General features: G+C 47.0%; 1 protein-coding gene and 1 non-coding gene across 2 annotated transcripts in view; both read right to left on the reverse strand.

The window, feature by feature from the left end:
- The window catches only part of LOC146337692 (guanylate-binding protein 3-like), a 40,278-nt gene extending 20,224 nt beyond the window's left edge, over positions 1-20,054 (reverse strand). The window contains exons 1-4 of the mRNA XM_084816299.1: positions 19,964-20,054; positions 9,206-9,543; positions 8,828-8,955; positions 7,313-7,422 (exon numbers count right to left, since the gene is read on the reverse strand). Of these exons, the coding sequence (XP_084672425.1) occupies positions 7,313-7,422; positions 8,828-8,955; positions 9,206-9,524 (557 nt within the window). The 5' untranslated portion in view covers positions 9,525-9,543; positions 19,964-20,054. The remainder of the gene's footprint in view (positions 1-7,312; positions 7,423-8,827; positions 8,956-9,205; positions 9,544-19,963) is intronic.
- On the reverse strand, positions 14,582-14,650 carry TRNAA-GGC (transfer RNA alanine (anticodon GGC)). Its single transcript has one exon. It is a non-coding gene; the product is annotated as a tRNA-Ala (tRNA).
- Positions 20,055-22,511: the final 2,457 nt, after the last annotated feature.

The raw sequence follows: 22,511 nt of genomic DNA on the forward strand, positions 1-22,511 counted from the left end.
AAGAAAAAGTACAACACCAAACAACGAAATCAATGAAGTACAACAAAGAACAAATACAGTCCATCACATTTGACACTGAGTGCAGCCACATGCATTTGCGATAAGGTTATTTAAACTCATCCTTGTTCGTTCATTCACTCATTCATTGTATTCTCTGCTCCCCACACCTTTTCCTTACTCTGGGAGTAAATCCCTCCAGACAGAGAAGACTGGGAGTCTCCTGGGAGGATGAATTAGAGACGTGACCGAAAGGTTGCCTGCACTCAAAAAGCCCACTGACAGGTATCCCTTTCTTCTCATCCATGTGGGAACAAATGATACCGCCAAGCGGAGCTACGAAGAAATCATGTCAGACTTTGAAGCTTTGGGAAGGAAACTCAAGAACTTTGGGGCCCAGATAGTTTTCTCATCCATCCTTCCAGTAGTAAGAAGAGGGATAGAAAGGGAACGAAAAATACTCCGGGTGAATGACTGGCTATGAAGGTGGTGCCGATGAGAGGGATTTGGATTCTGGGACCACGGGCTATACTTCCTGGAAGATGGGCTGTTGGCAAGGGATGGGTTGCACCTCACAAAGGATGGGAAGAATTTGTTTGGCCACAGCATGAAGAACTTCATCAGGAGGGCTTTAAACTGAATCCTACGGGGAAGGGAGATGTAATGTTGGGGGTAACAATGGACATAGGCACATGCACTGCAACGGAGAGAACAGCTCTGATAGCGCCCAATAATAGTCTTCAGACACATGTAGGAAGAAAGCCAGACTATGAAGCACATGGTCTTCAATGTCTATGTACTATATATATATACCAGGAAATTCCTGACTTGTGTGGCGGATAACTTCCTCCTACAGAAAGTTGAGGAAGGAACTAGAGGATCTGCTATCCTTGACTTGATCTTAACCAACAGAGATGACTTAGTGGATAAAGTAGCAGTTGCAGGAACTCTGGGGGAAAGCGACCATGTTGCACTTGAGTTCTTGGTTCTAAGGGAAGCAAAAGCCAAGTGTAGTCAAACGCGTACCCTGGATTTTAGGAAAGCTGATTTTAATAAACTCAGAACAATGATCACTAAGGTCCCATGGCAAGCGACTCTAACGAGAAAAGGAGTCCAAAATGGGTGGGAGCTTTTAAAAAAGGAAATTCTCAAGGTGCAATCACAAACAATTCCAACAAGAAGAAAAAGGTGGAAGACAACAGAAGAAGCCAATGTGGCTTCACAAAAAGCTTAGGGATGACCTGAAAACAAAAAAGGACACATATAGGAAGTGGAAAGAAGGCCAAGTAACAAAGGAAGAGTACAGGCAGGTAGCACAGAATTGCAGGGATGGTGTCAGGAACGCTAAAGCTGAGAGTGAGCTGAGGTTAGCGAGGGATGCTAAAAACAACAAAAAGGCTTTCTTCAGCTACGTGCACAGTAAAAGGCAGAGGAAGGAAATGGTTGTTCAGCTATTAAATAAGGATGGTAAAATGATAACAGATGACAAAGAAAAGGCAGATGTGCTCAATTCCTACTTTGGCTCAGTCTTCTCCCAAAAGAGGGTCTATGACCCCCCTGGCCAAGGCGAAGTGCAGGCTGAAGGGCAGGATTGCAGTTTGAGATTGATAGGCATATGGTCAAGGAACACCTAATTACTTTGAATGAGTTCAAATCTCCAGGGCCAGATGAACTGCATCTAGGGTCATAAAGGAACTGGCAGAAGAACTCTCGGAACCACTGTCTATTCTCTTTGAGAAATCAGGAGGACGGGGGAAGTGCCAGATGACTGGAGGAGGGCTAATGTTGTCCCTATTTTCAAAAATGGTAAAAAGGAGGAACCTGGGAACTACAGACCAGTCAGTCTGACATCAGTCCCTGGGAAAATTCTGGAGCAGATGGTAAAGCAATCCATCTGGCAGCACCTTGAAAACAATGCAGTGATTACTCGAAGCCAACATGGATTTGTCAAAAACAAGTCCTGCCAGACGAATCTGATCTCATTTTTTGATCAAGTAACCTCCCTTGTGGACCGTGGGAATGCTGTAGACATCATATACCTCGACTTCAGCAAAGCTTTTGACAAAGTGCCCCATAATATCCTGATGAGCAAACTAGCTCAAAGTGGGCGAGATGAAACAACGATCCGGTGGATCCACAGTTGGCTACAGAATCGGACTCAAAGAGTGCTTCTCCATAGGACCTTCTCAAACTGGGGAGAGGTAACGAGTGGGGTACCGCAGGGCTCAGTCCTGGGCCCAGTGCTCTTCAACATTTGTATTAATGACTTGGAGGAGGAGGTGCAGGGAATGCTGATCACATTTGCAGATGACACCAAATTGGGCGGGATAGCTAATACTTTGGAAGACAGAAACAAAATTCAAAGTGATCTGGACAGACTGGAGCGCTGGGCAGAAAACAACAGAATGACATTTAATAGGGATAAATGCCAAGTTCTGCACCTAGGAAAAAGAAACCAAATGCACAGATACAAGATGGGGGATACGTGGCTCAACAACACTACAAGCGAGAAAGATCTTGGAATTGTTGTTGATCACAAGCTGAATATGAGCCAACAAGGTGATGTGACTGCAAAAAAGGCAAATGCTCTTTTGGGCTGCGTTAATAGAAGCATAGCTTCCAAATCCCGGGAAGTACTAGTTCCCCTCTACTCAGCACTGGTTAGGCCTCCTCTGGAGTACTGTGTCCAGTTCTGAGCACCACACTTTAAGAAGGATGCAGACAAACTGGAGAGGGTTCAGAGGAGGGCAACAAAGATGATCAGAGGACTGGAAACAAAGCCCTATGAAGAGAGACTGAAAGAACTGGGCATGTTTAGCCTTGAGAAGAGAAGTCTGAGGGGAGAGATGATAGCACTCTTCAAGGACTTGAAAGGTTGTCACAGAGAAGAAGGCCAGGATCTCTTCTTGATCATTCATCCCAGAGTGCAGGACACGGAATCATGGGCTCAAGTTACAGGAAGCCAAATTCCGGCTGAACATCAGGAAAAATGTCCTGACTGTTAGAGCAATACGACAATGGAACCAATTCCCTAGGGAGGTAGTGGACTCTCCCACACTGGAGGCCTTCAAGACGAGGCTGGACAGCCATCTGTCAGGGATGCTCTGACTTGGATTCCTGCATTGAGCAGGGGGTTGGACTCGATGGCCTTGTAGGCCCCTTCCAACCCTACTATTCTATGATTCTATGACTGCTATAAGTGGTCTAGGAACTTGGGAGGTGGTTTTCAAATCTTGGATAAAAGGAAACAAGTGCTCTGAAAAGTTGTTTTTTAATGACCCTGCCCCCCCATCGAGATTGGCTTGTTAAGCACTCAGATAAAGCTACATCCCAAACATCTATATATTAATATGGAGCATGAATTTTTGTTCACTCCGTTTCGACCCCAAATATTATCCAGTTGAGAGTGGAATGGTCTCAAATTAACGCTGCCGATGCCTAGATCTGCAGAAAAATAAACCCTTGAAAATAAATTGACAGCTTTGCAATTAATTGTTAAAATTTATAATAATTTGTACCGCGGAGCCGAACAGGTCCGAATACACAATCGTATGCATTCGCTATTGAGGGGCAGCCCAAGACACCAGGGACTGCATACATCAGGGATGTAGAATCTCAGACCCAGGGGCCTGATCTAGCCTGCTTGGCATCCCAGTCCAGCCCTTCAGGGTTCCCCAGCTGGGGTGGGAGACCTTTTTCCTGTTGAGGTCCATGTTACCTCAGTCAAAGCCTGTTCGGGGTTTCCCCACCACCACATTCCAGCAGTGGGTGGGGCCAGAGCAAAAATGGGTGGAGCTACAGAAGTTAGTCTTAATTTTGTCCAGTGCGCAACAGGGGGGAAAAAGACATTCGCATCCAGGCATTCTCCTTCCCCAACAGGCGTGACCCCCCCCCCTTTGAAGTTGGAAGGAATAATACTTGCAGCTGGGAGAAATAATATCGGTAACCTAGCATGCGGCCAATGAAGGGGTGTGACCTCAGAAGAGCCTGGAGGTCTGTAGGGCCGCATTTGGCCCACAGAGCAGAGGTTCCACATCCTTAACCCTATTGGATGCTGTACGATGTATGCCAAGGATGATGAATCTCTTTCAGCCCAAGGGCCAAATTCCATTTCAGAGAAGACCTCAGGGGCTGCATTCCTCAGGGGGTGGAGCCAAAGGTAAAGGGGAGGGCCCAAAGGATATGAAAAATACTGGCCTATTGTAGCTTAAAGCTCTGAACTGCCAGTCACAAAGCCTTAGGAGAAGCATTTCGAACTTTTAGAATGGGGAGAAAACAGCACAGAAGCTGGGAAAGCACTGAACCATCAGTGGTCGGGGAAAGGGTATGGGGCCATCTGCGGAACCCTGAAGAGCTGGATGAGGACTCCAAGCAGGCTGGATTTTGGCCCCCGGGTCTCAGATTCTGCATCCCTGACATATGCAATCCCCAGTGTGTTAGACTGTCCCTGTCTAGGGAGAACATATGGTGTATCTCCTTCAGATACAGAAATATATTTTCTTTGATTACTATCACTACACGGTGTTGGTGTCACCAGTTATGAAGATATCAGAACTTATAATGGGATAGTATATGATGCTTTTAAAGAAGCAGCTCAAGCACGTAATTTAGTAATCGAATATGCGGAATGGCAAAGATGTATGGAAATAAATAAATAATGGTAAAATCGACATTTAGAGCTTGAATTTGCACTCTGAATTCTTTACATGCACTTCTGTTAAGAAATTTTTCACCACATGATATTAGGGATGTACGAAAGGTACTTACCTTTCCGTGGATTATGCTGATGCTGGGGGGGAGGCGTTCCGTCCCTCCCCCTGGAATCCTGGCAAGGGGGGGAGGCGCTCCGTCCCCCCCCCCGGAATCCTGGCCGGCTGGCTCCGCTCCGCAGGGATTCTGCGGAGCCGCTGGCCGGCTCCGCCAGCAGCCGGACAGCCTGCCGCTGGCTAGCAGGGATGCAAATGGCGGCGGCCGTAGCCGCCGCCGTTTGCATCCCTGCAGTCAGCCGTGATAGGCTACATAAATGTTTGCGTAGCCTATCACAGCTGAGTAAAAAAAAAAAAGTGTGTACGCAAATGGCGGCGCCCATGGGCACCGCCATTTGCGTTCCTTATTTTGGCACGTCTTAGTCTACGTAAACATTTACGTAGACTAAGACGGCGAAAATAAGAGGAACGCAAATAGCGTAGACTTATTTTCGCCATCTTAGTCTATGTAAATGTTTACATAGACTAAGACGTTCCAAAATAAGGAACGCAAATGGCGGCGCCCATGGGCGCCGCCCTTTGCATACGGGCGGTTTTTTGTTTTAAGTCAGCCGTGATAGGCTACGTAAACATTTACATAGCCTATCATGGCGTTTTTTTTAAATCTAGCCGTGATAGGCTACGTAAATCTTGACGTAGCCTATCACATTTTTTTGTTTTTTGTTACCTGGAAATGGCAGTGGCGGCAGCCGGTCAGAAGACCGGTCGCCGCAGCCGCTGCTGCCAAACCGCTGCTGGAGCCGCCGCCGGAGCTGCTGCCACCAGAAATATCCACCTAAGGTAAGTCCAGTCCCGGGGGGGGGGGGCGTGGGGCCGTTCCGCCACCGATTTCGGGGGGCCGAATGCGCTGGCATTCGGCCTCCCCGAGATCCGTGGTGGAACTTTCGTACATCCCTACATGATATACATTACAAAATGAAGCAATTTCTTTAGCAATCAATATCTCGACTTCCACTCGGCTGTTCTACATAATTTTTTTTTAATTAAAGCATTAAATGTAAAGCACAGATTTGGTGAAAAATACTAAAAATCAGTGGGGGGGCTAATTTCATCAAAATAATCGGAAAATATGTTTTCCTATTCTGTATAACTCAAAAACTGTGGGTCATAGCAATTTCCGGTTCTTTTTATTTTGAAAAAAGCTTTCAAAACTTAAGAACTTTCTTGCTTACTGCACCAGTCTAACAGTTTTAATATAAATTTAATACGAAGTTGTGAAATCTCAGGATCAAGTAAAACAGCTGATTAACGAAGTTAGTAAATCATGTTGCACACACATGGTTGCGAAATTTTTCACAACTGGTACAGCTAGTTCTCTTTAAGAGCTCTGAGGTAAAGATACGTCCAGCAAGACTATTTCCTCTCCTCGCAGCGTTGAAGTGAGGGCAGAATTTCTACTTACCAAATCTTTCCCTGACACACAATTATGCACACAAATCCTGTTGAGGTTATATATAATCATGTACCTCTGCCTTTCTCCCCTTGTCTCATCTGGGCTCCCTCAGGCTCCCGAAAGTTTGACTCAGGCCAGTTTTAAATGCACCGGAATGAGCTGGTAGAATCTACTGCATTGACCACAGGTGGTTGATGCCATTTTTGAACGCTCCTCTCCATTAAAAAAATAATAAAAATCAAAACTCCCCGGGAGAGAAAAGAAGCAGAGCAAGAAGACTGGGCTAGAATACCTTTTTCTGCAGTATTCTAGTTTTCGGTTTGCAGGGATTTTAAAAGTGGTATTCCCACTCCAGTTCTCTGTGGCAGTTCAGTCTGTTCTACCACCTTGTTCTATTGCATGTGCAGATTTATTTTATTTATCATTACATTGATAGCTTGCCTTTTTTCCCTCTTGCAAGGAACTCAAGATGGCTTGTTTGGTCCTCCTCCTCTCCATTTTATCCTCACAACAACCCTGTGGGGTAGGTTAGGCCGAGAGTCGGTGACGGGCCCAAAGTCACCCAGTGAACTCCATTGCTGAGTGGGGACTAGAACCCAGATCTCCCAAGTCCCAGTCCAACCCTTTAACCACCACACCACACTGGCTCTCAGATCCCGTACTAACACAAGGGCATGTCTGATGGTAAATACCGCACAGTGTGCCCCCCCCCCCCAGCATCAAACTACACAGTATGTTAAATACAACCGGCTGGGGGAGGGGAGGGCTTAAACCTCCCCTAACCATGTGAGGTGGCCCTAATCCAGATCAATCATGACAGGGAAAGAAGCCATCATGGCTTCTGCCCCCACCCCTGCGCATGCCTCATGCATGGCCACCATTTGCATAACCCCCCACGATGCAGCACAGGTCGGTGTGTCGCCCCCGCTGCACCGCAGGTCTGGTTTGGATGACCTGCCAATCCACGCTGCATCGCAGGGATTCTGCAAATGGCGGTTGTTGCATATGGCATGTGTGGGGGCAGGGGGAGAAGCCACAATGGCGTCTTCCGCTGTTGTGATCATCCGAACTCAGCCTCTCTGTATTCAATGAGTCATTTAGTTTGACCTTCATTGCCTCCTTTCCCTCCTGGAGAACGAGTTTTTCAGAAGGATACTGAAGCTGGTTCATAGTGTTCTGGTCAATGGTGCCCATACTGTTGTAGACCAAGGTACTGCTAAGGAGCACGGCCAAAGCAAAGATCCAGGAGGCGTTCTGGGAATCACCCTAAGAAAAGAGGAACAAAGAAGTCTTGGGATTTGGTTCCAGTTCTCCCCTCCCAACCTAGTATTGATACCAATATTTAAAGGCAATGTTCTTGCTGTGCAATAAAGAAATAGTGATCCATTCACGGAGTGTTGCCTTGAATCCAGAGATCCTTTCTGGAGAAGGAACCCCCCAAAAGACTATTAGGGCTTCTCTACATTAAGCAAAAATCCCGCATCCTTCCAGGGCTTTCTTCTTCCAGAGTCTTTCTGGATTTACAATTGGCTCCCTTAGACAGCCAACATGTGATTTGGAATTGAAAACTCTCCTTCTGGGCAATACTCTATATGTTCAATGCAACAGTGCCATCTAATGGCTGAATTATAGCCCTATGCCAGCTCTACACACTGCCAACATCACGCCATTTCATTACAGGTTATCTCTGATCTGTTTGAAAGCAGGATAAAAGGGGAAAAGCATGGGAGATGTCATGGAGGTTGACGACATTGTGTAAAGGACCTGCAAACTTCCATGAGTGACCAGTCATGAGTGTGAAATAAATCACTTGTGTAGAAAACCTCTTAGTGCCTTTCTGCAGTTTCACAGAGGCTGTCGCTGTTTTTTATTACCTACCACAGAACAATGCCCCCCCTTCCATATGCTTTTATGGGCATGCATGGTTGTGAGCCATGTTTTATTTTTATCATCTCATTTGTTAAATGTTGTACCCCGCCTTCTCATTTGCATGCCCAAGCCAGCTAACAAGATCAAAGCTGCATAAAGAAATTATTAACATCCCACCAAATCATGGGCCAGCAGCTCTCTCTGAGGCTAGCAAAGGATGATCTTGAAGTGGGTGAAGGAAGGATGTTGGCAAGTGACAGTCAATGAGGCAGCAGCAGGGCTGGCAAATGAAGGTGGTATGAGGATTTGGCCAGACTAAGGGCTAGTTCATCAGTGTAGTTACAACAGGATGGTGCCATTTGATCAACCTGTTTACACAGTCCTTTTGCTGAGGTCTGGTTTATTCATAAATTCAAAGTCGGAATCAGAGGTTGCAAAATGTATCTCTGAGGTGTAGAGTTCCTGGTTCCATAGAGAAATCTTTGCCTAGACCAGCCTTTGCTTTCTGGCACCCTCCACATGTGTTGGACCACAACACAGTGATTGACCATGATGGCTGGGGATGGTGGGAGTTGTAGTCCAACACATCTGGAGAGCACCGGGTTGGGGAAGGCTGGCCTAGACAGCCAGCAATTTGGTATGACTGCGGAATCATTGTGGCTGTCCCCAGACACCAAGCCTTAGGAGTGACTATGGGTGCCATCTTGTGTCTAGCAGGGCTCCTGTGCCTGTAACTGGTGCAGAAATTCAACAGGTGCAGCATCCCACCCACCCACCCACATACACAAATGTTCAAAATCACCTTTTCCACATCACCTAATCCTTCAGTGTCCAGAAGGACTAGGGTTTGGTCAGGCCTCCCAGGGTAGGGAACGCACCACATCCAGATCCCCTTCATGTTTCCTTGCACTGTAGAGCCCAGTGCGAAACCTGTATGTGGAGATAATCACATGTTATATAGCTGAAGATGGATAAACCAGAAATGTGTGAGCAGGAGTGATTGGGGCAGAGGTACATGATTTTATATATATAAAGTACTTTTAAAAGCTTGCAGTCTTAGAATCACAAGGGACACAGCGGAAGTTCCGAAAGTTAGGTTCAAACCTTTGCCCAGGAATACATTCACTGCCATCGGTCACTCTCTGCTTGGCAGCTTTGAAAGGGAGAGAGCCCTGGTCACCCTGGTCCATGCACAGATCTGCCCACTCGGACAATGTGGGCAGAAATCCCTTGATTTTAGAATTCATTTTCTTCCCTCCCACTCCAGGTTTCGGTCTTTTCCCCTTGGTCCACGGAATCTCTCTCTCACCTGAGGTCTTGCCAGCTAGTTTGTTCATGAGGTAGGACTTGCCCGTTCGGTACAGTCCCACGATGGCCACCACCACCACCGGCTGGCGAATTTCGGAGAGCAGCCGAAGGGCCTCTTGACAGACACGGAGCTGCTTTCCCTTGTTCTCGATCAGGCACGTGGGGGCCGACATGCGGAGTTTGGAGGCCATTGCTCACAGCCCAGAAGAACTGCAGTTGAGGTGAGGAGAGAGAGACGGAAACACCAGCAAGAGTCACCAGTGGATACATTTCATAAACACCCAATATTACAGGAAGGAGCTCTCTGGGGAATTTGCAGCTGCAGACATTTTAACAGAAATAAGACATTGTTATAGTTTCCCGCGTGACATTCCCATTGACTGAAGAATATGAGGACATGGAACCACTGCCACCAGCCAAGAGAATCATGAAGATGCCGGGAGTCGGCAGGTGCCTTTTTCAATCCAAGACGTCCAAATCACTTATTCTTCTTCTATGAGAAAGTTATACGTTCCATGGGGTTTTCTTGGCAAGAATACTGCAGTGGGTTGCCATTTCCTTCTCCAGTGGACCACATTTTGTCAGAACTCTCCGCCATGACCTGTCCGTCGGGTGGCCCTGCACGGCATAGCTGATGGCTTCACTGAGTTACGCAAGCCCCAGCAAACACTCTGAGGTGACTCCGGGAGAGAGCGGAGGACAGGAAGGCCTGGTGTGCTGTGGTCCATGGGGTCACGAAGAGTCGGACACGACTGAACGACTGAACAACGACAATGAGAAAGTAATGGAATCTAGCCACACACTTTGGGCACCGGCTTTCACACTTCCTGCCTTCAGGAAACCCTTTCCACATTGATACGTATCATGCCAAAGAACCCCCCTGCGTACTGGCCGCAGAACCTAGTAACCCATGCAGGATTCGGGGGGGGCACGGACATTCCAGGGATGCACTCACATTTCATGGAACACTTCCGCTACACCAGTTGGATTGCACCAGTGCTCTGCGTGATGAGTGTGTGCCCTTAAACAAAAGCTGGCCCAAGACATTTTGGCACCTGAGCCAGAAAACCCAAATGGCAGACATCCACTCTTCACAGTAAACAAAGAAAAAACAACCCTCACAATGAAAAATGAAATTCCTGACAAGATACCAACCTTGAGCAGCATGCAAAATTTGCTCGAGGTAATTGCTTCACAATAGATCCCACCCTGCTAACTAAATCTAACATGTAAAAAATAATGGCACATTATTCTCCAGTTTACCCCTGCCTCCACTTCTCCCCCCCCCCCGCTGCCCCGTTGAATTCTGTACTGTAAGGTCTGTAGGACAGGAAACTCTCCACCTCTACTCTGTAAAGCACCATGCATACTGATGGTGCTATACATTTCATAATAATAATGATACTGATCATAATAGGGCTCAGCTAGCTAGCTAGTATATGCACAATTTTGCAGTGGTTGTTTACTGCGGGGGAGAAGCCATCCTTCAATCCGTTTGTCTGCCTGGGAAACCATCTTTCAAGCCATTTGTCAGCCATTAGCAAACTTCTTATTGAGGAAACTCCAGAAAAACTTCTGGGGAGCCCCATCTTCTGAGGATCACAGTTTAAAAGCCACTGACATGGGATGTCCATCTCTCATTGTTATCCTTACCAGGTGGCTGACACTTCCTCAAGGTTCTGGATCAAGACCCCAGCGAGGAGATGGACACCGCGCCAGAGGGTGGCCAATTAGGTTGCTTCCAAACGTTCTGAAGTCAGACCCTCCGATCCATCCCAACTCGCCCCCTGGAGCCACGTGCGGTTTGAGTCAAGCCCCAGCCCGAATCTTACTAGACCAAACAGATCCGGAGCGAGCCGGGTCAGCCTAGGTGAGCCATTTGTGTTGCCCTTATTTTCGCCGTAGTCTACGTAAATCTTTACGTAGACTACCGGGACCAAATAAGGAACGCAAATGGCGGCGCCCATGGGGCACCGCCATTTGCATACACGCTTTTTTTTTCCCCCCAAAGTCACCCGTGATAGGCTACGTAACGATTAACGTAGCCTATCACGGCTGACTTTGGAAATCTAGCCATGATAGGCTACGTTAATCGTTATGTAGCCTATCACGGGGTTTTGTTTATTTTTTACTTTATTTTGTAATGGCAGTGGCAGCAGCCGGTCGGAAGACCGGCCGCCGCCTCCGCCCCCGACGAAACGCCGCCGAACCGCTGCCGGGACCCGCCACCAGGAGGGACATTCGCCAAAGGTAAGTCCCATCCCGGGAGGGGGCGGGGGGGGCGGAGAATTTCACCGCCAATTTCGGGGGGCCGAATGCGTTGGCATTCGGCCTTCCAGAGATTCGGGGAGAAATTCTCCGCCATCCCTATGCATAGTACATCATGAGAAACGCCGGGTTGGATGAATCACAGGTCGTAATTGAGATTGCCAGAATTATCAACCACCTCAGATACGCAGACGATACCACCCTAATGGCAGAAAGCAAAGAGGATTTAAAGAGCCTCTTGTTGAGGGTGAAAGTGGAGAGTGCAAAAGCTGGTTTGAAACTCAACATTAAAAAAATCTAAGATCATGTCATCTGGCCCCATCACTTCCTGGCATATAGAAGGGGAAGAAATGGAAGCAGTGACAGATTTTATTTTCTTGGGCTCCAAGATCACCGCAGACGGTGACTGTAGCCATGAAATTAAAAGACGCTTGCTCCTTGGGAGGAAAGCTATGGCAAACCTAGACAGCATAGTAAGAAGCAGAGACATCACCTTGCCGACAAAGGTCCATCTAATCAAAGCTATGGTTTTCCCAGTAGTAATGTATGGCTGTGAGAGCTGGACTATAAGAAAGGCTGAGCACTGAAGAATTGATGCTTTTGAACTGTGGTGCTGGAGAAGACTCTTACGAGTTCCCTGGACTGCAAGGAGGTCAAATCAGTCCATCCTAAAGGAAATCAACCCTGAGTGCTCATTGGAAGGACAGATACTGAAGCTGAAGCTCAAATATTTTGGCCACCTAATGCGAAGAGAAAACTCCCTGGAAAAGACCCTGATGCTGGGAAAGATTGAAGGCAAAAGGAGAAGGGGACGGCAGAGGGTGAGATGGCTAGATAGCATCACCGATGCAATTGTCAGGGTGGAGACTGAGCCCATAGAGCCCCAGAGCAGTTCTGATTCTGAGGAGGAACAGCAATATGTGGGAGAGGAGCACGCTCATCTCTTACAAGCACAGCAGCTGGCAGAGATTCCTCCTGCCAGCATTCCTGGGATAGATAGTGACCCTGGCAGTGAGAGAGCAGGGGAGAGGGCCTTGCTGGATGCTTGGCGCAGATGCAGGGAGCAGCGCCAGATGGAGGGAGCCAAAAGGGGATCTCTCCATAGTCCATAAATTCAGAGTCTTCCCGCGCTTCTCCTTCAAACGGGGACCAACTGCCTTACCTGGAGCTTAGGCTACTCTGCTATCTACCCCAGTGTAGTTCCTTGTTTAGTCGCTAGTAATTAGTATCTGTAAGAGTCATTAAGTAATAAAGGAATAAAGCCTTGGAAAGAATCGTCATCGTCTGTGTCTTGAGTTGGCTATTGGGGAGGGGGGACTGTAAGAGGCAGCTAGGGCGCTCCTGACAGCAATGAATATGTACTTGAGCACACTTGGGGAGAGAGCGGGGGACAGGAATGCCTGGCGTGCTATGGTCCATGGGGTCACAAAGAGTCAGACATGACTTAATGACTGAAGAACAACAGAAGGGGATTACACCTGCCCAATGTCAGAAAAATAGTTACAGGGTTATATTTTGATTTTCTTTTAAAGAGAACTGCCAATTGAATGTTTATTTCTTGGAAGAATTGGATAAAAATCTCAGGATTAATTGCCCCATCAGAGGAGATCATGTCTGCCAAATTTCAGAATGCTAGCCACAAGGAGTTTTGTGCGAGGGTGGCCTTGACATTTTGAGGTCTCCAAAAGAGGACATACTTATCTCCCTATGTTCCTTGTGGACCATTGTTCTGAAAATTACAGGACAGCCTACAGTTGTCCCTAAGTAAGAAACCAGCAAAATTTCAGAAGGATAGGTGCAGCAGTTCATGTGGAAGGGAAGTTCTCCAATTTGGGGGAGGGAGTGATTTGCTTTCCCTTCCATTCACCCCTCCCACAATAGTTTTTGGATAAATTTGTATGACAATGCATAGGTCATTAGAGGTGTCCCCCAGGAAAAAAAACCTGCAAAGTTTCTGAAGGATATACATGCATTCTAATTTAGAATTACTAGAATTTATTTACATTTCACCAATGTTAGCAGGAGGTGGGAAGGTGCTATTGCACTCATGTTCTGCTTGTGGGTTTCCTATGGGCATCTGGTTGGCCACTGTGTGAACAGAATGCTGGACTAGATGGACCTTGGTCTGATGCAGCATGGCTCTTCCTATGTTCTTAAATATAGAGTGCCTCTGAGCATGTGAAGAATGTTTTTCTTTCACCACTGAGCACTTACATTCTCCCCCTACCAATTCTATTCCCCTCCATGCAACCATCCCTCCTCATCTTACCATCCTCCAGCAACTCTTCATAAAAACAGATGCCTTTTTTGTGTAACTCTCCTCTACATCCTCCTTGTTATGCACAAGCTCTCCTTGTATCTTCCTCCCCTTAACTTCATTTGTGCCAAGACTTCACCGGGATTCAGCCAATGAGTCTGTTTTCAAAACTAGGGCTAAGTTATGGAGAAACTCTGAGCATGTACTAAGTGCCTTTCCCTCATCACTGAAGTTAGAGTTCATGCAAAATGAAAAAAACACACACAAATGACAAAACATGCATAGGACTGAGCTGAAAGGGTAGTCAGTTCATTCGATGGAATTGGGTAGGCACTGTATTAAACCTGCCGTACCATGCTCACAACTCAGGACTTATTTCTGAGTAAACATGCAGAACATCAGGGTGCAAACCTCCCTGCAAAAGTAACTTGTGCTGGAATCCTATGCACCCTTTCCTGAGGGTAAGCCTCATTAAACATAACGGGGCTTCTGAGTAGGCATACATAGGATTGCATAAATTAGCAATATTTATCTCCCCTCCACTTAAAAAACAAACTCCAAACTCCTTTTTTTTTTTTTTAATTAAAGCTTTCTGTTCATAGGAACATAGGAAGCTGCCTTATACTGAGTCAGGCCGTGGGTCCATCTAGCCCAGAATTGTTGACACTGACTGACAGCAGCAGCTCTCCAAAGTTTGAGGCAGGATTCTTTCATTGCTCTACCTGGAGATGCCAGGGATTGAACCTAGGACCTTCTGCATGCCAAGCAGGTGCTCTACCACTGAGCTACAGCCCTTCCTATTGCTGGATAATGGCAACTGACAAACAAAACAGCCCCAGATTTGTTTCTCTGCAACCATGTGAACCCACTTTTCTCAAAGACTTGAGTGAGAAGGAGAAAAACCAACCCCCTTGTCCGTTTGTATAAAGTCAATTACAGTTCAGAACTTCTTTGCCCACTGAAGAGAATTCTCTTTAAGAATTCCTCAAGATATGCTCTGGGTGGAATAAAGAAGAGAAAGGAAGAAAGAACAAGATAAGGGAGGGAAGAAGAAAAGAAGAATGGTGATTGGAAATGTGTGCAGGGGGTAGGGGGTAGAGAGAATTCCCTAAGCCAAGTGGCTCCCTTCAGAGAGGTAGTACTACAGAGGAATTTAGGAGGCTGTGCAGGGTTTGCCAGGATTGCACATACTTAAATGAACTTCATGGGGTGAGGTGGCTGAGGGCTTTTTCTAGCTTTTTTAAAACTGTAGAACCTATTTAAAAGCCCCAGCAGTTTCTCGATCATGACGCCACATAGTCCTAACCCTCCCTTTGGGATTATTTGAGTCCTACAGCTCTTTATTTGGGATTATTTGAGTCCTACAGTAAAATCAGATGCTGTGTGAAATATCAGTATTTCACATGGAACTCTTTCTTCCCTTCCTTCTCCCTCTTCAAAATTTCATTGCAGCAGGCATGTAAGAGCAGAAAAGAAAAGTAGGGGGAGAGAGGTTTTTTGCACCTCAAAAAAATCCTACACCATAGATTAGGGACAGTGACCTCCTAATGGTCACCTTCCCCTTCATGGATCACTGTCTTGTTGTGGCGAAGGGGCTTGCATAACTCAGTGAAGCCATAAGCTATGCCGTGCAGGGCCACCCAAGACGGACAGGTCATGGCAGAGTTCTGACAAAATGTGGCCCACTGGAGAAGGAAATGGCAACCCACTCCAGTATTCTTGCCAAGAAAACCCCATGGAATGTATCACAAGGCTAAAAGAGATGACGCCGGAAGATGAGCCCCTCAGGTCGGAAGGGGTCCAATATACTACTGGGGAAGAGCAGAGGGTATTCCAAGTAGCGCCAGAAAGAGTGAAGCGGATGGGCCAAAGCCGAAAGGACACTCAGCTGTGGATGTGTCTGGTGGTGAAAAGAAAATCTGATGCTGTAAAGAACAATATTGTTTAGGAACCTGGAATGTCAGATCAATGAATCAAGGTAAGCTGGAGGTGGTCAAACATGAGATGGCAAGATTGAATATCGACATCTTGGGAATCAGCGAACTAAAATAGACAGGCATGGGCGAATTTAATTCAGGTGACCATCATATCTACTACTGTGGGCAAGAATCCCTTAGAAGAAATGGAGTAGCACTCTTATTTATTTATTTATTTATTTATTGCATTTATACCCCGCCTTTTTTCCTCTTGCAAGGAACCCAAGGCGGCTTACATTATCCTCCTCCTCTCCATTTTATCCTCACAACAACAACCCTGTGAGGTGGGTTGGGCTGAGAGTCTGTGACTGGCCCAAAGTCACCCAGTGAGCTTCCATGGCCGAGTGGGGACTAGAACCTGGATCTCCCAGCTCCTAGTCCAACATTCTTGCCACTACACCACACTGGCTCTCATAGTCAACAAAAGGGTGGGAAAAGCAGTACTGGGGTACAATCTCAAAAACGATAGAATGGTCTCAGTACGAATCCAAGGCAAACCATTCAACATCACAGTAATGCAAGTCTATGCCCCAACCACTGATGCCGAAGAAGCTGAGGTTGATCGGTTCTATGAAGACCTACAACACCTTCTAGAACTAACACCAAAAAAAGATGTCCTCTTCATCATAGGGGATTGGAATGCTAAAGTAGGAAGTTGAGAAATCACCGGGATAACAGGCAAGCATGGCCTTGGTGTACAAAATGAAGCAGGACAAAAGCTAATAGAGTTTTGCCAAGAGAACACGCTGATCATAGCAAACACTCTTTTCCAACAGCACAAGAGGCGACTCTACACATGGACATCACCAGATGGTCAATATCAAAATCAGATTGATTATGTCCTTTGCAGCCAAAGATGGAGAAGCTCTATACAGTCAGTAAAAACAAGACCTGGAGCTGACTGTGGCTCAGATCATGAGCTTCTTGTTGCACAATTTTGGCTTAAATTGAAGAACGTAGGGAAAACTACTAAACCATTCAGGTATGACCTAAATCATATCCCTTATGAATATACAGTGGAGGTGAGGAATAGATTTCAGGGATTAGACCTGATAGACAGAGTGCCTGAGGAACTATGGACAGAGGTCTGTAACATTGTTCAGGAGGCAGCAACGAAATCCATCGCAAAAAAAAAAAAGAAATGCAAGAAAGCCAAGTGGCTGTCTGAGGAGGCTTTACCAGTAGCTGAGGAAAGAAGGGAAGTGAAAAGCAAGGGAGAAAGGGGAAGATATATCCAAATGAATGCAGAGTTCCAGAGAATAGCAAGGAGAGACAAGAAGGCCTTCTTAAATGAACAATGCAAAGAAATCGAGGAAAATAACAGAATGGAAAAGACTAGAGAACTCTTCAAGAAAATCGGAGATTTCAAGGGAACGTTTTGTGCAAAGACGGGCATGATAAAGGACAAAGAAGGCAGGGACCTAACAGAAGCAGATGAGATTAAGAAGAGGTGGCAAGAATACACAGAAGAACTATACAGGAAAGATCTGAATGTCCCTGATAGCCATGATAGTGCGGTCAATGAACTTGAGCCGGACATCCTAGAGAGTGAAGTCAAGTGGGCCTTAGGAAGCATTACTAACAACAAAGCTAGTGGAGAGGACACTATTCCAGCTGAGCTATTTAAAATCCTAAAAGATGATGCTGTTGAAGTGCTGCACTCAATATGCCAACAAATTTGGAACACTCAACAGTGGCCACAAGACTGGAAAAGGTCAGTTTACATTCCAATTCCAAAGAAGGGCAACGCCAAAGAGTGTTCAAACTACCGCACCATTGCGCTCATTTCACATGCCAGCAAGGTGATGCTCAAAATCCTACAAGCTAGGCTTCAGCAGTATGCGAACTGAGAACTACCGGAAGTACAAGCTGGGTTTCGAAGAGGCAGAGGAACTAGAGATCAAATCGCCAACATTCGCTGCATCATGGAGAAAGCAAGAGAATTCCAGAAAAATGTCTATTTCTGCTTCATTGACTACGCTAAAGCCTTTGATTGTGTGGATCACAACAAACTGTGGCAAATTCTGAAAGTGATGGGAGTACCAGACCACCTTACCTGTCTCCTGAGAAACCTGTATGAGGGTCAAGAAGCAACAGTAAGAACCGGACATGGAACAACGGATTGGTTCAAAATTGGGAAAGGAGTACGACAAGGCTGCATATTGTCACCCTGCATATTTAACTTATATGCAAAGTACATTATGAGAAACACCGGGTTGGATGAATCAGAGGTCGGAATTAAGATTGCCGGGAGAATTATCAACAACCTCAGATATGCAGACGATACCACCCTAATGGCAGAAAGTGAAGAGGATCTCAAGAGCCTCTTGTTGAGGGTGAAAGAGGAGAGTGCAAAAGCTGGTTTGAAACTCAACATTAAAAAAAGAAGATCATGGCATCTGGCCCCATCACTTCCGGGCATATGGAAGGGGAAGAAATGGAAGCAGTGACAGATTTTATTTTCTTGGGCTCCAAGATCACCGCAGATGGTGACTGTAGCCATGAAATTAAAAGACGCTTGCTCCTTGGGAGGAAAGCTATGGCCAACCTAGACAGCATAGTAAGAAGCAGAGACATCACCTTGCCGACAAAGGTCCGTCTAATCAAAGCTATGGTTTTCCCAGTAGTAATGTGTGGCTGTGAGAGCTGGACTGTAAGGAAGGCTGAGCACCGAAGAATGGATGCTTTCCAACTGTGGTGCTGGAGAAGACTCTTACGAGTTCCCTGGACTGCAAGGAGGTCAAATCAGTCAGTCCTAAAGGAAATCAACCCTGAGTGCTCATTGGAAGGACAGATACTGAAGCTGAAGCTCAAATATTTTGGCCACCTAATGCGAAGAAAAAACCCTCTGGAAAAGACCTTGATGCTGGGAAAGACTGAAGGCAAAAGGAGAAGGGGACGGCAGAGGATGAGATGGCTAGATAGCATCACCGATGCAATGAATATGAACTTGAGCACGCTCCGGGAGAGTGCGCAGGACAGGAAGGCCTGGCGTGCTATGGTCCATGGGGTCACGAAGAGCTGGACACGACTGAACAACAATGGTCACGTTAAACACCTTCTGATTAGGATCTCTAATCCCCTGGGTGACTTGGCAGTTCTTACTTTTTGTTTTAGACTTTGAGAAAAGGAAACTTTATGCATGGCTAGCACAAAAGCCACTGGACCTAACTGTCTGAAATTTGGTAGGTTTAGTCAGCTCTATAGGGCCTGCTAGGTCCCCAAATTCCATGATTTTATGTGGAAGCACAAAAAAAAATTACAGCTCTTTACTTTGGCAGATTTTCTTGGAAAAAGCAAATTTTACCTGTGGCTAGCACAAAACCCACTAGACCTAACTGTCTGAACTTTGGCAGGCTCAGTCATCTCTATAGGGGCTGCCAGGTCCCCAAATTCCATGCATGTTATGTGGAAACACTATATATATATATATATATATATATATATATTTGCTTTGACAGATTTTCTTGAAAATAGCAAAATTACCTGTGGCTAGCACAAACGTCACTGGACCTAACTGCCTGAAATTTGGCAGATTCCATCAGCTCCATGGGGGCTGCCAGATTTCCAAATCCCATACACTTATGTGGAAGAACAAAGAAATTATAGCTCTTTGCTTTGACAGATTTTCTTGAAAATAGCAAATTTTACCTGTGACTAGCACAGACGTCACTGGACCTAACTGCCTGAAATTTGGCAGCTCCATCAGCTCCATGGGGGCTGCCAGATTTCCAAATCCCATACACTTATGTGGAAGAACAAAGAAATTATAGCTCTTTGCTTTGACAGATTTTCTTGAAAATAGCAAATTTTACCTGTGACTAGCACAAACGTCACTGGACCTAACTGCCTGAAATTTGGCAGGTTCCATCAGCTCCATGGGGGCTACCAAGCCTCCAAATGTCATGTATTTATCATACAAATTAAAAACGTTATGGCCGTTTTTGTTTTCCAATGGAAGTCATTGGAAAATGTAAAAAAGATGGCAATTGGGACAGCTCCAAAGATCCGGGGGCCCGTGCCCAGGTGAGCCCTTCACTAACAACGCCCCTGCTCAGAAGGAAGCCGCACAGATTGCAGTGGCGCTTGCAGCGCATCCCAGGCAAGGATGCACAGGGTTAAGGCTTACAGTCTTGCGGGCAGCCGAGGAAGAAGACGCTTCGCTGTCCAGCTCCGGCGGGCGCGGACTGCCGCTCGGCAGCAGCTCCCCCGGAACCAGGCGCGGCACTCTGGCTCGGGCCCTCCCCTTCGCTTGCCCGCAGGCTCGAGCTCGGCCCAGCGCCTCCCCTCCGGCTCTGCCCGGCTGGTCTCGCGGGCTTCGCCTTGATCCTCTTCAGAAACTGAAACCAGACGACGGCGCTGCGAAGTGGCCCCTCCCCGCTCCGATTCCGGAGGGTCCCGGAGACGCGGGGGTGGCGCCACCCGAAGGGTCCGCGCGGGGGGCTGCCCGAGGGGCGTTCCAGGGGCGGGGCGAGCGCTTCTTGCCCCCAGTTCAGGCGGCCCTTGCGGGGCCTGCGAACAGGGCGAGAGGCGGCAGGCTGCGGGCGAGGGCGGGGGAAGGGGCGGCTGGCTGAACCCGGGGCGCAAGGCGGAAGACCGGACGCGGCCGGGGCCCCCTTTGTCTTCGCTGATGCTGTATTCCTCACCGGGGGTTAAAGCAAGACTTAGCCATACTCGGGGCAGTGGGGGCTGGTGGCTCCGATGTCAGTGGGGCGGTGGGTCCGCTCCGGGTTTCGCCCAGAACCGGTCAGAACTCCAAAGGAGCTATCTGAGCACCTTGGACAGCTCCTCTAAAGTTCTGACTGAAACCCGGAGCGGATGCACCGCCCCACTGTCATCGGAGCCACCAGCCCCCACTTTCTACTCCACTGAGGAGAACAGGGGTGTGCAACCTAGGGGGGCTGCATGCACACTCACTTGCACACCCACCTCCACACACACACATCAACGCAACCCCCTCCCCGCTCAGTGAGACACAGATCTGGGTAGTGGAGGAAAAGACCAGTTCTCTTCCTCCTCACCCAGATCATCTCTCTGTGCGTGCAGAAGAAGAGGAGCTCTTTTCTCCGAGCACAGAGATGGGAGCGGGATCTGGACGGCTGAGGAAGAGACTGCTCTCTTCCTCCCATGCCCAGAGCACAGCAGCGGGAAAAGAGGGAGCTGTGTGATTGGCGGGGGGGGGACTTGGGGGCCCCCGCAGTTGAAGCCAGCGGGGCGTATGCCACCTGTGGGCTGCAGGTTGTGCACCCCTGGAGTAGACCCTTGATTTCCAGTGCCTGCCTTCTCACAAAGGTGTAGATCTGGACCAGAAGCATATATGCTGTTATATGCTTAAATGCCCCCACCAAATGAGGTGAGGTGAGGTGGGTGGCTATTAAGGAAAGGGCCTTTTCAGTGCTGGCACCCTGGCTGTGGAATGATCTCCCCAGAGAGGCACTCTCCCCAGAGAGGCTCACCTGGTGCCTACATTGTGGTCTTGGCACCAAGTGAAGACTTTTTTATTTTCTCAGGCTTTTTAGCCCTTCATTTTAAAAAATTGTGTTGGCCACCTAATGCGAAGAGAAAACTCTCTGGAAAAGACCCTGATGCTGGGAAAGACTGAAGGCAAAAGGAGAAGGGGACGGCAGAGGATGAGATGGCTAGATAGCATCACGGATGCAATGAATATGAACTTGAGCACGCTCCGGGAGAGATTGCAGGACAGGAAGGCCTGGCGTGCTATGGTCCATGGGGTCACGAAGAGTCGGACACGACTGAACGACTGAACAACAACAACTACTGCTGGATTTTATCTTGGTTAGTACTTTGATTTTATTCTGTTTAAAATGTGTGGTTTTATAGTCTTTTATTATGTTACTGTATTTTATAGTTTTAAGCTTTGTCGTAAACCGCCCAGAGAGCTTCGGCTAATGGGTGGTGTACAAATGCAATCAATAAACAACAAATACTCTGCTGCTGAAATATTTGTGCTGGAATTTGTTTCATTTTTTTTTATTCTGGGATTATTATTGTATTTTAATCTTTTGCTGTTTGTAAACCTCTCAGAGAACACAGGTGTTGAAAGAGATCAACTACATAGTGGGGAAAAATCCAAAATATCAACTCTTTCCAAGCCACACCTAATTGCAATAAGTTACAAAAAGATGCCATTTTTGAGAATAATAAACTTTATCCACACTTCACTATCTGCGAGACCTCCAATTAGCAAACCCAGTCAGAATAGTGCTGCCATGGCCCCACACCACTGCAGGGCCCCACACCTTTGGAACAAGCCACCATCGGAGGTCCGCCATGTTTCATCATTGCAGACTGTTAAGAAGGCCTTGAAAACATATTATTTTACCTTGGCCTTCTCTTGATATGACAGCTGTTGTTTCTGTTACTGCTGTTAACATTACTGCTGGTTTTGTTGTTGGCTTTTACTGTTGTTTTTATGTTTTTATCACTTTTAATAATTTATGTATTTTATTGCTGTGGGCTTCTGCCTTGAAAGGCAGCCAAGAAATGTTTTAAATAAATAAATAGGATTATATGTGTTCACACTCATACACTCACACAGGTTCTGGCCAGGGGCAGCAACCATGCCCTCTGCCCCCTGAGTAGCGTCACTTCGATGGGGCTCGCTCGCTGCCTTCCTTACCAAAGCCTCATTTGCTGCTCAGCAGTTTCCCAGTTTG

This window comes from Heloderma suspectum, chromosome 10 (assembly GCF_057233095.1).
Source record: "Heloderma suspectum isolate Gila_16-S chromosome 10, 16-S_ref, whole genome shotgun sequence".
Lineage (NCBI taxonomy): Eukaryota > Metazoa > Chordata > Lepidosauria > Squamata > Helodermatidae > Heloderma > Heloderma suspectum.